Source organism: Artemia franciscana, chromosome 4, assembly GCF_032884065.1.
Source record: "Artemia franciscana chromosome 4, ASM3288406v1, whole genome shotgun sequence".
NCBI lineage: Eukaryota > Metazoa > Arthropoda > Branchiopoda > Anostraca > Artemiidae > Artemia > Artemia franciscana.
Genome location: NC_088866.1, coordinates 2,320,843 through 2,337,760, shown reverse-complemented (window position 1 = coordinate 2,337,760; position 16,918 = coordinate 2,320,843). Strand labels below are relative to the sequence as shown.

Below are 16,918 nucleotides of genomic sequence, written 5' to 3'. Positions count from 1 at the left end.
ATATTTACTACATTTTTGTTTCGTCAATGTTGTTTTCAGGTAATTTTTCTTGTTCACCTCAGCCATTCTATACAAGGTGTCTGGTAACATTGTGCTTCAGTACTACTAGCTCAAGGACTACCAAATATATATGCATTCATATATCATATTTTTAACAAGTATATTTGTATGTATTGTGTTGTACGCATATATTTGCATACATGGTATACATATACATATACATATCACATTGTAAATGTTATACCTGTAAAATTAGAATTTATATGGTAAATATGTTAATATTAACACAATTAATTTATATGTTATTACAGATGTTATATTATGTTATTATTTATAGATTATCATTATATTTTTGTATAGTTAGTATAGTACATACTATAAACAAAATCATCTCAGATTACCGAGGTGGAGACTGCTATTTTTGTAGACTTTCTTTGTCCGAATCTTTCTACAAAAAGGCGTTCCCCATTACAACGCTAAAAGTCTTCTTTTTAGCTCGAGTTAGATTATGCAAATGGAGAATACGCCCAGTTACTTATATCACGATAACATGACCTCATAATTTTCAAAAAAGTAGTACAAGTTGATGAAGTTTCGCTAAATACGATCTCATGGAAATGGCAAAAACGGGTTAAGCCAAATAGAAAATTGCAAACACAGGACATAATTAATCTAGAACATGAAAAATAAAGATGATTTTTTTGTTCTTCTGCTGTGGGATACCAAAAAAGTCGACAAAAAATTTAAAAATACTTCTTCTAAAATATACACGGCAACCCATATAAGTTGTAATTTGACTCACTGATGTTTAGATTACTCAAAGGAATGGAATTAAGCCTTATTTCTACTTGGAGTTCTACGAACAAAACGGGAAGTTAGTCATCCAACGAAATCACGAGAACTTTTTTTTCAACGCAGTATCGCAAAGTCCGTTTTTCAATTAGCATTTTGTCCGTAAAATGTAATGAAACGGGGAGTGTTGTCACCAGACCAAAATTCAGTTTACTTATCTTGGAAGATTTTTTTTTAATTCTACTAACTCTCAAAATCATTTTCCTGCGTATCCTAGTAAAAAATGTTTTTTTTTTCTAGCAAAACCTAAATGACCGTCAAACGAATTCTTGACTAATGCCAAGGAGTTCTATAAGACATTAAAGGTCAAGCTTTCCTACTCAGAATTTACTTCCAGATTCTGGATCGGCACTAGCCTCAAGATTTCCGGTATTTTCAGGTACAACATGAGAATAAACAAAAAAATATCGGAGAATTCGTGAACCCATTAGAAGGGAAAGTCAGACCTTACAAACACAATATTGTATTCTGGCTCCCAGATTTTCGGAATTTTTATGGGATTTATTGTCACACAGTGATTAAAAATTCTAGAAACATGCAAGTTCAAAAAATCCTTTTTCGGATTATTTGGATGTATTACTGGACAGGCTTATGCGTGTTCTGTAGGAAAAGCGACAAAAAGTGGCTTCAACGAAAAAAGAACTTTCTTAACATTATTTTCTGTAAAAAATAAATTTTATTCCAAGCAAAATTTTTGATGGTTATGAGAATATAGAAAGCCAAAGCGTCCTCTCTACTTTCCACCACTTGGCGACTTGGCGTACATTGCTGAGAGCTATTTGTTTCTTTGCGCTTGGCACACTTCCATCACACCCGACCTCTTTCCGTCTTGTGAGGTACACTTCGCACAACACGTGGAGGGTTTCCGTCAAGCGTGGTGTGTGTCACATTTTGTACACAATCTTTGAAAGTAGATAACCAAGTCAGGGAAATCAGAAATAGGAAAAGGGATGCTTTGTGAAAAAATCCTGAATTTTCTAGATATCATTAAACAAAATAGTTTTTCTTATTTCTACCTCCCCCTCTCCCTCCCCCCATAAAAAAATAAAATCTTGTGTACATGGCTGGGGTAGATCCATCTATACTAATGTATACGTGTGACAGAGGTCGCTCTGGGTTAATTTCCTTATTTTTAGCTTTCTCTCCATTTCAGAGAATCTGAATGCCGTGATAACCAAGTATGTGCTGCTAACAAATGTGTAAACCCTTGTGACCAGAACGTTTGTGGCATTGACGCAGTTTGTGAGGTAAAATCACATAGGACATTATGCAAATGTCCAACTGGTTATACTGGTGACCCTTTCACACGATGTACTAGAGAAGTCCAGAGGCCTCAAGCATTTGTCTCCGATGATGGTAAGAATGGTTCCAATCTAAAGTAGCTGGCTCAAAGTAATGTAAATACTATACTGGAAAAAATTAGTATTTTTCAATCACGGGTGCCAATTCTTGGAAATATCGGAGAAGGTTTCTTTTTTTTTTTAACGAACACACAAAAAAAGTATTTTTTCAGGATGTAAGGGGAATTTTTTTTCGACTATGTTACTGAAAATACCAAACAAAAGCTATATTTCAAGATCTAACTGGGTAATTACGGCCCACCTCCAGATTGAAACCCTATTACCAACTGGAAATAAACACATATTTATGGATTGTACTATTTATCAAACCAAAACCAATAAATTTTGGCGTAGGCTAATTACTATTTTTTTTATTTTCTGAGAGATTACAAGAAATTTCTGAGAAGAAGTATAAAAATATCAAGATGTTGTGATACACCAGTTCCAATAATTTTTTAAAAATTTTGCACCATTTATAAAATAGCTCGCTTTAAATACAATAATTCATCTAGACTTATTAACTAAATTTACGTAAATTTATTCATTTTCCAGAAGTTTTACTTCTTTTCCTAAATTAAATTGAACAATACAAAGAAAACGCAATAATAATACTAACATTGTTTTATAGATTTACTAAGTTTATGGTAAATTTGTTTCATTTAGGGTTTAATGTTTTACTAGAAAACTTACAAAAATTTTTCTCTAAAATAACAGATAACCGAAAAAATGTCTTCATTACCTAACATATGATAATCAAGGCGTGTTTTAGTCAGTCGCATATTACATAGTTGGCAACCAATTCATGGATAGTCCATATTTTGCAATCAAAATACAAGAAACCGTTTTTGGAAGACAAATTTCAAGGCTAGGTGATTCGTATTTTGTGATTGTAATAAAAGGACCTTTCATAAATTAGGGCATTGTAAATTAGGGTTGTGCTTTAAGTACCAAAGGTATCAAAACAAAAATAGCCCCCCCCCCCGGCTAAATCTTAGGTGTATCCATACCTGAAAAATAAGATCTTATAAGATATTTTGTTCTTTTTTGTTTTTTAAAGTAATTTTTGAAGTTCCATAACTTTCGTCAGTGTTGCCATGTTGAATCTCGGAAATGAAAATGTAAGACTATTTAGTTAAATTTGACAGCGATTTTCTTCGATATAAGTTGACACTCTGGATTTCCAAAGACAACAACATCTTCAAAGGAAAATCACACCTTCTGTCCCTCGGCGCCATCTCAGTTTTCAGCTTAACTTTAGCTGATGTTTACTCATGTTATTTGTTTTTACCCTTGGTATCCTCTGTCACGAAAAATTGCATAAGGGTATTTGTGGGTGTTTTAATTAAAAATTGAGTTCCTGACTTTTTTCTAATATTTGTAAATAAAGAGGATTTTGTAAGTTTTCACTTTACCAATTCGAATGATTATATTTCATTTTTAGTGTCCTTGGTATTTTAACGATTTAAGTGATTGACAAAAAGAAAATTGCGGTGATTGGCGGTACAAATATAAACTAATACTTTTATAGCAAACTTTTTAAGACAGAGGCATAGGACAGTGATTTTCTCCCACTTTTGTAAAGTGGCCTATACGAAATATGATCTTTAAATTCCAGAATAGAAAAAAAAGGCTCGTATTCTTGACCCCACCTGTTTGATAAACATAGCTTAAATTCTTTTTTTATGTATCTTTCTATAAATTCTTTTTAAGAAAAATATAATGTAAATTAAGAATAAAGTAAATATATAAATATAAAGTAAAATATAAAGTAAAACAAAATATACAAAGTAAATATATAAATATAAAGTAAATATATAAAAGTAAAGTAAATTCTTGTTTAAGAGGGTAAAAATGAAATCTGATTGCTGAATTAGTTACTTGGAACTTTGTAAAACCATATGTACCTAAAAAATTAAAAAAAAAAATCAAAAATCAAAAATTTTCTAAACAAAACATTTATTAAGAAATTGATTAAGATATACAAAAAAAAACACAGATTTCTTGTAAAAGTTATACCTTTTTTAATTTCGGTAAGAAGAATTTTTTTCTTAAATTTAGTTTAGTCTAGTTTATTTTGATTATAGTTTTAAAAATCTCAATTCCACTGATTTGACTAGAATTGCAAGCAATATTTAGAATTTATTTTAATTTATAACACATTTTTACTAATATATTAAGTCTGCATTCTTGGAAGCTTAACTTTTATAACGCTTAGTTTGGCATAAATGCTGCTGCTTCCAGGAGGGAAAAGTCTGATGGCAGTTAACACAAATCTGTTGATTTTGTTGTTTTGAACATATTTTGTACTTATTTCTCATCATTATTGTTTCAATTGACATATTGAAAAAAAAAGAAGTAAACAAAGTTGTGTACATTGTCTAGACTCAGTGGCACTGATTAGGTGGGGAGGGGGAGGCAGGGGGAAGCATTAGCCCCTTTGAGCTTTTTGCTCTTCAAGATATAAAAAAAATACATTTTTTTCATAGAAAAATACCTTTTTAGGTATTTTCATTGAAAAATACTATTTTTTTGTTTTTAGTGAAAAAAACAAAAACAATTTTACCCCTAGATTCTGAAAAAAAAATTTTGTCCCCCTCCCCCTAATATATTTTCGTAAATTGGTACCACTGCTAGGGCTATAACCCTATGTGTGCGTAACTTAAGGCTAACAGATTAGGCTTAAAATCCTCCTTTTTAATCCTGAAAAACAGGGGTCAAATTTTACACTTTCACACAATTTTGGTAGTTTATCAATAAATTGTAACATTAATTCAAAAGAGAATAAATTTTTTTTTTAAATTTACTTGTAAGCTCATTCCATAGTATTTGGGTACAACCAAATCTAAGAAATGGAGGCAATGAACCTTTGTAACCTGAGCCTCAAATCTATTTGGAGATTCCACCGTTATTAATAGTCTAACATTATAAATGCAATAATTTTTTTTAAATTCGTTCATTAATACATGATAGTTTATTAATACATTGCAACATTCATTCAAATAAGAGACTGAAAATTCTAAAAAATTCTACTCGTAAATTCATTCCATAATATTTGGGTACAACCAAGTTTATTTAATGGAGGCAAATAATTTTTGTGAACTAAGCCTCCAATCTATTTGGAGATTCCACCCTTATTAATAGTCTAAAAGAATAAATGCAATAATTTTTTTAAACTCGTTTATTAATACATGATAGTATATTAATGCATTGCAACATTCATTCAAATAAGAGAATGAAAATTTAAAAAAAATTACTCGTAAAATCATTCCATAATATTTGAGTACAACCAAATTTATTTAATGGAGGCAAATAATTTTTGTGAACTAAGCCTCCAATCTATTTGTAGATTTCACCCTTAATAATAATCAAGGATAATAAATGCAATAAATTTTTCAAACTCATTTTCAAAATGGACTAACAAGTAGAACCTAATTTTTAATGAATAACAGCGAAATTCTAATGAATAGAAGCGGAAAGAAGAAGCGCCAAACTGATTGGGCTTTATATAACTTGATTTTTTGAACTTGTTTCACTCAAATCACAGAAATTTCTCATTTATGAATTTACAACTTTGGTCAATTTGATCGTCTTGTGCCCTCGTTTTCACTTATATTAACAGATTATTAAGGAAAAAAATCTTCCATTTTAGTCTATTTTGAAAACAAGTTTTTAATTTTTTGTTTTTCAGATTTTTTGATTTCCTATCCATACGCTTTCTCAGTTCGGTCCCATGAAATTAATGCCCTTTAATCTAAATTGAAAATTTGGTACTTATGTATTATACCAAACACACTCAAGAAGTGAACTTAGGTTAATCATAATGAGATATACCAAAACATGATGAAAATATAATACATTATTTTAAAACACAATACTACTATTAACATACTATTTATATAATACTAAAATATAAAAAATAAAATATAACACTAAATTGTACTATTTAAGATATAAAAATATAATAATCAATATAATTTGGGTTACATATTTGTACATTAGAGTAGAGGGTGAGGGGGGGCGTAAAGTAACCTAACCTTACTCCCCCTTCCTAATGCGCCAATATAAAGCCCAAATTAAGCAAACCCAATGGTTTCTGTTACAGTTGTCTTAGTCTTTGTGTCATTTGTCTTTGTGGCTATAAAATCGATTTTTATGAGATCATACATTCAGCAAACTTCTCGACTGTGTTTGGTTTAATACATAAGTACCAAAAGTTTACCATTTTCAAACAGTTCGTGGTAACAAACTGTAGTAAGGAGCGAGCTGGTTCAATAGTAACCGAAACTCTAAAAAACGGAATTTTGATACCAATGTATACATCAAACGAATTGGATTTTTATGCTGATTTTAACTATATAAGTTTCATCAGTTTAGTCTTACCCATCAAAAGATACGAGCCTTAGAAAATGTACCTTATTTTCGAAAAAAGAGGGAAGCACCCCCTAAAAGTAACAGAATGAAAATCACTCAACATGATTCAGCGTATCAGAAAACCCTACTGCAGGGGGTTTCAAGCTCCTATCTGAAAAAATGTGGAATTTTGTATTTTTTGCCAGATGAAAGATCCCAGATGCGTGCTTATTTTTTATTTTTTCTTCCCCAGAGGTGATCATTACGACCCAGTGATCCTAGAATGTCGCAAGAGGGTTCATTCTAACTGAAATTAAAAGTCCTAATGCTCTTTTTAAGTGACAAAAAAATTGGAGGAAAACTTGATCCCCTCCCATGATTATTTTTTCCCAAAGTCACTGGATCGACATTTGAGATAGCCATTTTGTTCAACATAGTCGAAAAATCTAATAACAATGTCTTTGAGGATGACTTAATCCCCACAGTCCCCGGGGGATAAGCTGCAAGTTATGAACTTTGCTCATTGTTTAAATATAGTATTGCTTATTGGGAAGTTAACTGCCGCTTTCAGGGGGATGTTTTCTGGTGGTGGGGTCGTTGAAGGACGGGGTTACGTGATAGGATCTTCTCATGACGGAATTTATCATGGGGGAAGAGAATTTCTATGAAGGGGGTTCTGGATTTTCCAGCATTATTTAAAAAACAGTCGGAAATTAAACAAAAAACAAGTTTTTTCATCTGAAAGTAAGGAGCAACATTAAAATTTAGAATGAACAGAAATTATGACGTATATGAGGGGTGTTTGTCCCCTCTTCAATACCTCACTCTTTATGCTAAAGCATTTTTAGTAATTTCAAAAGAGCTATTTATTCTAATTAAACGGCCATTGTGATTCAGGGGTTATTCTTAAAGAATTGGAAAAAAATTGGAACTTAGTGTAAAGACTGAAGTATTGACGAGGGGTCAAACCCCTTCAGATACGTAATAAAATTATACGAACATAGAAATTCGTTACGTAAGTTAATGTGTAAGTTACGTATATCTATTACTAATAAAAACGTCCGGAAATAAAATTGAAAGTTCTAGTGGCCTTTTTAAGTACCCAAAAACTGGAGGGCAGCTAGGCCCCCTCCCCCACCACTTTTTTCTTAAAATTGTCCAATCAAAACTTTTAGAAAGACATTTAGCCAAAAAAAAAGTAAAATTAATATGTAAATTTTGTTTTATTTATTCATGTACGGTGAGCCAAAATAAAAACCTGCATTAATTCAATAGCGTTCATAAATTAAATAAAAAACAAGTTTTTTTAACTGAAAGAAGGAGTGACATTAAAACTTAAAACCCGCTCGTCTTCTCTTGCCCTTGTTATTCTTCTTGAACAGAGATTATTTCGTATATGAAAGGAACTGTCCCCTCCTCAACACCCCGCCTTTTACACTAAAGTTTGACTCTTTCTCACAACTCTACTTTCTAAAATATCAAAAAACTTGAGCGTAAAGAACGGGACACTGGGGAGGGGACAGTTCCTTTCATATACGGAATAACTTATGTTCGTTTTAAGTTTTAATTTTGCTCCTTACTTTCTGTTTAAACAATTCGTTTTTTTTTTTATTTAATCTGTGATAAATCCTTCAGTCGAGATTAAAAACACCTTATCTAAGTAACAATCGAGATTATGGGACTGTCAAGGAAAGCCGAGTTTGACAATCAGGATTGTCACCAAAAACGCAATTTTTACAATTTTGGTTATGAATTGATAATCTAGATTATCGCTGGAACACGTCTCAAATGCGAACTTCTGCAAGCAACTTGTCTGTAATCCAAAACGTGATTATTGCGTACGTTTTACTGAAAAGGTTACGTAATGCTATTAATAGTACAAAATATTAATATTATTGCGTATATTTGTTACATAAATTATATCTAAGTTTTCAGAGTTATTTTGCGGGTTTTTCTCTTCTTAATTTTTCCCTTTGGTATGGACTGAAAACGCTCTGTATTTTATAAAGGTGAAATATTCACGATAACAGTTGAAATAGTAATTTATTATCAAAAAAAAAGCAGAGACAAAATCAATCAATAGTACACCAAAAGCAAAAATTATCTATTCAAAAAGATTATTTATTTATTCTAAAACATAGTTTAAAAAATTATTCATTTAAAATTAATTATTTATTAATTATTTATAGAGAATAATTATTCTTTTAAATTTCACTGGCCTTTACTTTGTTTTTCTTACTTCTATTTATAACAATAGTTTAATGTCAATTTTAAACTAATTAAGAATGTGTAGATACCCTTTAATTTCTAGCAGTTGCATCGTATTAGTAGACAAAATGGTCATCTTTCATTCTTCATTATATTCAGGCCACAAAAAAATGCCATCGAATTGTCTTTTCTTTTAAAGATGTGGCTTTTTGGATCGCAGGGTTGCCAAAAACATAATACAATAGCTAACATAAATAGCCAAAAAAATAAATTGAATAATAGCCAGAATACGACATATCACCCTAAATATAAAATATTAGCCCAAGCAAAATAAAAATATTGAGACTTTTTTTATTGTGAAATTTTATTGTCACAATGACAGCTTTCAAATGAAAAGTAACAGATGGCACGGCACGTTCATTTTATTCCCTTCTTCCAAAATTACTTTCTCTAAATCGTTTGAAACTTGGAAAATTGTCTAAAATCTTGCAACGACGGTCGGTAATTATAATTTTCCATTCTTTAAAGCCAATAAAAATCAAGTAAATTAAGATCACCCAACCAAGATTGGTCAGTTCAGAATTCGTTTTTTTCTTAAGTAGAAAATTGAAATTTATCTGTATTTTTAGACTCACAGGGAAGGATTTCCAATAGACAAAGCTTCAGAGATACTTTTTCTTCATTTCCTAGCAGAAATACATTTTCAAGTGGCTTTGGAAGAGACAGTGTCCGAATTGGTGGTGGCAGCAGTAATTCTCTTAGGACCAGACAATCTAGTTCAAGGTAGGCATATATTTTTATAGAATTAAGCAAATATGATCCTTTAGGATTTTGTTCAAATCTGACCCTAAGAAAACCATGGAAAGGCAACATAATTGAAGCGTAGTTAGCGGAGGCGTTATGACTGCGGTAATACGAAGGGTGTTCTGTGAAATGTTAGTGAAATATAAATTTACAAGCAAACCCAGGGGAGTAATGTGTTATGGGGCATTGGAGCAACTATCCCCTCACCAAACCTCAATTCGGACTCCCCCAGACCCTATTTTAACCCCCCAGCTGAATTTTATTTTCTTCAAAAATCTTGTCAAATCTAAGATAACTTAGCATAATTCAAGCACATACTGAAATGAATTAGTTTTCCTTAGTATATCTTTGCCTTTATGGTTTTATGTGGTTTATTTTTCAGTTTTCATTTATATTTTCAGTTGATTTAGAAAAAATGGCTCCAACTTTGTCCTCCCCCCCTCTAGCTTTTAACGAAATTACGCCACTGGTCAAATCCCATGTCAAGCGATGCAAGTCCTATCAATCAATCCATCCTGTTTTCTCCGCTTTGTTTGTTTCTACGTTACATGCTGTCTCAGAATGGTTTTAGATGCTCGTTTGACTGACTAAATGGCGTCAATTTAACAAAATTTAGGTAGGGGAGGGGGCAAAATATGGTTCTAAGAATTGATGGAGGTGTCAAATTTGTAGTTTTTTTTCAAATTTTCAACAGAATACGAAAAAAGTTGTTCTTCAATGATTAGTGCCCCCCCCCAATAGTATTTTTCATAAGGTGGAAAATGGGGGGGGGGGGGTTATTTTGTGGATAAATGATGATATGCTTCCAAAAACTCCACTTTTTGGTCGTTTATGTAGGGAATGAAGCACATCAAAAGTAGGTTGAGCCCGAATTGGGCGGAAACAAGTCATACAAAAAGATATAAAGTAAGTCATAAATTTCGTGTGCCACTGTGAATCCTGATTTTGAATACCTTCAGGTTCTGATATTTGAAAACAGTTACTTTGATTTTAGTTCCAAAAGAGCCTTGGCATGGGTACCAAAAACACAGTTTTAGCGAAAACCAATTCTACAGCTTCATTATTTTAATTTAGCAAATAAATTATGAGACTGTTATATATAGCTTAAATATAATTATACGAATAGAACATAGTAATCATGGTGTAATATATGAATGTATATGCTTTATTTCCCAGCATGGGCGCTCCAAAAGACGAAGAAAGATTTGTTAGATGTTTTCAAGAGAAATTATACACGGATTGAATTGGGTACATGTCTGAATGACCGTATTTCAACCAGTAAGCTGTACGAAAAATATGGTTCAAACCCATTTTCCAAGATTATAATGAGAAAGGGGTTGAGATGGCTAGGACATGTTCTACGAATGAAGAATGACAGATTACCAAAGATTGTCTTTGTCGGAGAGCCATCTAGGGCCCAAGAAAAGCAGTTCGTCCCCAAACGGGGTGAAAGGATGTCGTAAGGAAAGATTTGAGGGAAATTGGTACCTCCTGTGAGGGTGTAAAGAAGGAGACTTTGGATAGATTGAGACGGAGGAGGGTCATGCGTAGCTGTTTGGGTCTCAGGTGGCTTGTTCCTGAAGTGTGTTGTCATTAGTAGTAATAGGAGTAGTAGAAATATACAAACAATAAAGTTTGAGTATAGGCATAGAAAATAAAATGAAAAAGATTAAAATTTACTGAAACAGCAACTTGAGTAGCTAAATTTTCCTGGCTACTCAGATTTACTTCTAGCTTGTGAAAGTTCTTACATGGGTCAATAAAATTCGCTTGGAATATAGAGTTCTCTAGAGAACCTCTAGAGTTCTCTAGGGTTCTCTATGTGGTTCTCGTTTTCTAGAGACGGAGATGGGAGAGCATAAGCTCGGGGTTCGCCAAAGACTTCGTTTTTACTATTTTAAATAATTTTTAAGACATTCTGACTAATTTTTTAAAGATTCTGATTGATTTTTGTAATGAAATGATAAACTGTCTCTCTGCTGATTAAGTTCTACAGTTCTTAATTTTTGGAACATCATTTTCATAATAACAAAGATACGGAATAAAAAAAAATCGAGTTGTCTGAAATGTTATTCATGTCAAGAGTATTGGTTCTTATATTCCAAAGTATAGGCTGTTGAAAATTATAGGTCATTCCGGCTGTTTTGTTAATGTTCTTTGTATTATACAAATGTGGATTAACATCATTTTCATAATAACAAAGATACGGAATAAAAAAAAAATCGAGTTGTCTGAAATGTTATTCATGTCAAGAGTATTGGTTCTTATATTCCAAAGTATAGGCTGTTGAAGATTATAGGTCATTGTGGCTGTTTTGTTAATGTTCTTTGTATTATACAAATGTGGGTTAGCTTTTGAAAAATATACAAATAATTTTTGTATGTCATTATTGAAAAAAAATGGAAAAAAAAACAACAAAAGTAAACAAACAAAAAAATGGAAAACAAAACAACCTACTCTGGGTGAAGAGACAGCTCAACCCTCCTTATGGTTCAGTCGCACTGCTGTCGTAGAGTGTGTCTTGTTCGACCTTTTTTGCCTCCTACCTCGGGTTGCCAGTCATAAAATTCTTTTGGTAGTCAATTCTCTGGCATAAGGGACGCTGCCAAGGTAAGTCCATCGCCTATTTATTAGGAAGCCAGTAACTAATGGCTGACCGGTTCACAGACGGACTTCTATGCTGGGAACCCATTCCTGCCATGAAATGTTCGGGATCCTTCTAAGCTACATGTTCTCAAAAACTAAGGCAGTTTTTTTTCCAGTTGGACGTTTAATTTCCAGCATTTGCTAACATAGAGGATAATGGATATCACATTGCTATTTAAGACTCGGTGCTTTTGAGCGCAGAATTTATTTACTGCTGCACCAGACAGGTTTCAGCTTCTTGAAGGGTATCGCTCGTCCGATTCTCTTCTTGATTTCATTTGCTATTTCACAATGACATTAAATCCAGCTCAACAGACTCTTAAATTCTTTGACCTGCTCAATTGCTTTGTCTTTATATTTCAGTATCAAGGGAATGTCAGATATGGCCATACTATTTGTCCTACTGACATTCACTGCAACTTGTGGTGAATGTGAGAGAAAGTCGGACTTGCGGTCCGCAAGTCCCACTTTCTCGGCCTTTTATCAATGAATTGATACAAATATATATTAAAATATACATTTAATACTGAAATACATTCAAATACCAATATTTAATATTGCATTTTGTATTGTATAACATCAAACAATGCACATTTTACAATATTTTTAGTTTCAATCGACAGAGTGATGGTTGTACTGCACAATGTGGAGCAAATGCTCGGTGCGTTTTTAGAGGTCTTCTTCCAGTCTGTGCCTGTGAATCTGGATCATCAGGTGACCCATACAGAGGCTGTCAGCGAGGAGAATGTATTGGTAAGCTCCATGATTTTTTCCCGTTCAAGAAACACTAAGATAAGTGAAACGATAGTGTGTAACAAAATATACATTTTGCAGGAAAGGAGTAGAATTAAAAAATAGATTTAGGATCTTTTGACTGTTATTAAAAGGTACTTATTTGAAACGCTGTGACAGTATTGCTTTCGAGACAGCACACTGGATAAAGCTGCACCTTTAAAGTCTGGTAACTAAGGTTCCAACCTAGTTATCACAATTTGAATAAAAAGGAATGATCCTCAAGGTAAAGATAGCCAAAAAAACTTATATAGTTTTCGCTCCAGTGCTGGGCTCATAAGACTGTGTATCATGGTAAGTAATTAGTAGAATTAAAATAGCAATGTGGAAAATTATTATTTTTTAAGCCGCTAAGGTACGGTAAAAAAAAAATTCTGATTTACAACAATCTCATAGTGAGATAAGAGGATATAACGCCTTTTGGACAGAAAAAACCTCTACATATCTTAGAAACCAGACTAGAACAAGAAGATGCAACTTTATTCTTATAGAAGACAATTTTTAAATTTCTAACTAAGTTTCTGTTAAGAACTTCGGAACCTGTTTTTGTTTTTCATAAATCTAAGCATGAATAGACAAATAGAAAAAAAGAGATTTTATTGGTGTATGCTTTTTCATTAAAAGTGTACTTGATTCAAGTTCGTATCTTGGAGGGGGTGGTGGTAGGGGACTTGACCTCCTCTCCCCCAAAATGTTTGTCTGACTCGTAAACGGTGTAACACAAATGAATATAAACAAATTTTGATACGTTTTTAAATTTTTTTGTAACCCTTCCCCCCGGAAAAAGTCTGTTGTAAGCCCCCTACCCCCCAAAAAAGTCCTGGATGCGGCTCTGATTACCTTCCATTTTTTTTTTTTTGCTTTTGCCTGTATTTACTCGTTGATTTGTCAATTTTTTTTCCAGTAAAAAGAACTCGCAAGGGCCTAAACTTTGTACCCTAATTGCAGGGGTGGTGCTAAGGTGGGTATGATTGAGCGAAATTTATAACCTTGAGCAGTGATCACCAAAATTTTAAGCGACTGAGTAACCTTACAGCTCGTAGACCTTAGTGTGCACTACTCAAAAAAGCTGGAAAATAATTCATGTTTTGGTTTAAACCACAGTGTAATTTGTTGAATTTGTATATTTCAATTTACAATTTGTGCATGGAAGACCTAGTGGTGGCACTGCTGTTACAGTCGATGACCAGATCCCCTGTAGGCTGTACGAGTCGTGCGACTTCTAAAGTTCAGTGGAATTTGTTGGGCCAACTAGCTTTTTCCTCATCAATGTATATTTTCAAACAAACCTGAATAATGATCGTTCTGATAAACGCTATCCAAAGCATGTAGCCGTTTAAGCAGACTCTTGTGTATAATCGGCAACAGACGCTTTTTGAGTTGTGGAGACTTCCAGTACAATCCCTTCTTACCTGGTAAACTAAAAGAATCCTTCAATCAACACTCCCGGATGGTTTATCCTTTTGTGACAAAGATCAGCAGTTTACATATATGCACGATAGTGGCTTTACCAGTAATATTGATCATGTGATAACAAAGCTCCTACTGATGAAAAATATAAGCGTTGACTCCGGACATATCTGTAGCGACCATTTAGACTTATCTTACAGTGTCCCTTTTCAATTTACTACCACCCGTACAACAACAAAAAACTTTATCAAAACTGAGTGGGGAAAAATTGACACGATGCTGTATCAATACACTTGTTATAAAGTACTGAGCAAATTTAAAGTGCCTTACCAGCTACTAGTACACGGTGTCCAAGACTCGGTCACTTTAAACATCTGTTGTGAGGAAATTTGCTATACCATAAAAACCGGAGAAAAGTTAGCTGTCCCCTGTCATAAGCTCCGTTCTGGCTCTCAAAACCAGATTGGGACACGTGTCCCCTGGTCATTCAAGCAAAAAATCATGCTAAGTCGTGGTACAATATTTGGAAGGAATCCGATAAGCCCAGATTTGGAGTGATCTTTCATCTGTTTTGGAACAGAAAAACTGAAAAGCGAAGAAGCTGATAAGATGTCAGAGCGAGCCTCAAAAAACCAAAAAGTGGCGCGGAAGTCCATCAAGAGATCCCAGACCAGTTGAAAAATGTGCTCATCTGACATTCCGGAAGAGGAGTGGTTAAGACATTACTCTACAGTGTTCGGTTCCAAAGACCAAACACTTGAACAAGATTGTGATAAATGCTTAAACAAATAATATGAAAAAAACTTCGTTTTCTTAAAGAGTTAAAGAGGCTGCGTCCCAAAGTCGAACCTTAAAACGTACAGGAATTAGGAGAGGCAGTTGGGGGGCTGCCGCCCCCCCAAACCCCCCGCTTTTAAAGACTCTTTTGTACAGGTTTTTTGTTGTGGGGGGCTACCGCCCCCCTAACCCCCCGCTCTTGGCTTCGGAAAGGCCCTCTTTTAATTAACGAAACAAAAAACCTGTACAAAAGAGTCTTTAAAAGCGGGGGGTTTGTGGGGCGGCAGCCCCCCAACTGCCTCTCCTAATTCCTGTACGTTTTAAGGTTCGACTTTGGGACGCAGCCTCTTTAACTCTTTAAGAAAACGAAGTTTTTTTCATATTAGACTCTTTTGTACAGGTTTTTTGTTTTGTTAATTAAAAGAGGGCCTTTCCGAAGCCAAAAGCGAGGGGTTAGGGGACGGCAGCCCCCCACAACAAAAAACCTGTACAAAAGAGTCTTTAAAAGCGGGGGGTTTGGGGGGTGGCAGCCCCCCAACTGCCTCTCCTAATTCCTGTGCGTTTTAAGGTTCGACTTTGGGACGCAGCCTCTTTAACTCTTTAAGAAAACGAAGTTTTTTTCATATTTTTAACAACAAAAAACTTAACATGGGCTCTTATGGGGAAATGGGGTTTTTCTAAGCTAGAAAATCGGGGGGTTAAGATTTTTCGACGAAACTTTCCAGGAAAAGTACTCGGAGAATTCCGCGTCGAATGAGTCTTCGTACACCCAGATCCGATGTCGGCTGTGACCTGTAGGCATGGCGAAAAAGAAACAAAAGGAGAACATGAACATTAAGTGGCTATGCGTGGTTTCTGGAAAACAGGGAAGAAGTTATCGGATCGAGCTGAAATTTCGCGGATAAGCTCCTGGGCCCTAGGGGACCTTAACTTGTGAATTTCAGCCACATCGGACAACGTTAAAGGGGGGGTGGGGTTGGGGGGTCGAAACTTTCGGCCAGATTTTCCCCATGAAGGAAAAGTCGGAGGGGGATGAAATTTGGCAGGTTTCTTAGTTGGAGCTCGGGCTACGAAATGCATCTCTTCCCATCCCTCTGCGTCCACTGGAACTGAAGATCGCTTAACATTGTCGTGGTTCGCCTCTTTAAAGAGGCATGAGTGTGCCTCCTTGAAAACTCAAGACCTTATTAAAATGCGAAATACCTTTGTGATATCTCAATCGGCTGTAGCTAAAGCAGTTTGTAAATTAAAACAAGGAAAAGCACCTGGTCTCTATGGTATTTGTCCTGATAACCAAAGGCATGGCACTGACCTCCTGTTTGAACATATTAATCTTCTGTTCCAGATGTGTGTCGATTGTGTTATGGTCCCCAGCTCATTTTGTGATAGTGTTCTGTCAAATATCCCCAAAAAAGAGTAATCAAAATCAGTGGACAGGATATAGACCAATTACCGTTTCAAGTGTTCTCAGTAAAGTCCTCGAGCTACTTCTACTCCCAGAAATTTTGGATAAGTTTAGATTGGATTATCCTCCGCTCGGATACCACCAAAACCTGAGTTGCGCGTTTGTACATCGGCTTGTAAAGAAAGCTATTGACAAATCCCACAGACTGGGATCCTGTCTTTTTGTGTGCAGCGTAGACATCTCAGCTGCATTCAATTCAGTTGTGCAGTCTCAGGTGTTCCTGAAATTAATCGAGTATGGTGTGAATGCTTCTGTCTTAGCACTCGTATCCTGA

General features: G+C 34.4%; 1 protein-coding gene across 1 annotated transcript in view; it reads left to right on the top strand.

Moving 5' to 3' along the window:
* Window positions 1-16,918, top strand: part of LOC136025850 (protein crumbs-like) — an 81,332-nt gene that overhangs the window by 34,865 nt on the left and 29,549 nt on the right. The window contains exons 4-6 of the mRNA XM_065701874.1: window positions 2,006-2,208; window positions 9,380-9,533; window positions 12,811-12,953. Coding sequence (XP_065557946.1) covers window positions 2,006-2,208; window positions 9,380-9,533; window positions 12,811-12,953 — 500 coding nt within the window. The remainder of the gene's footprint in view (window positions 1-2,005; window positions 2,209-9,379; window positions 9,534-12,810; window positions 12,954-16,918) is intronic.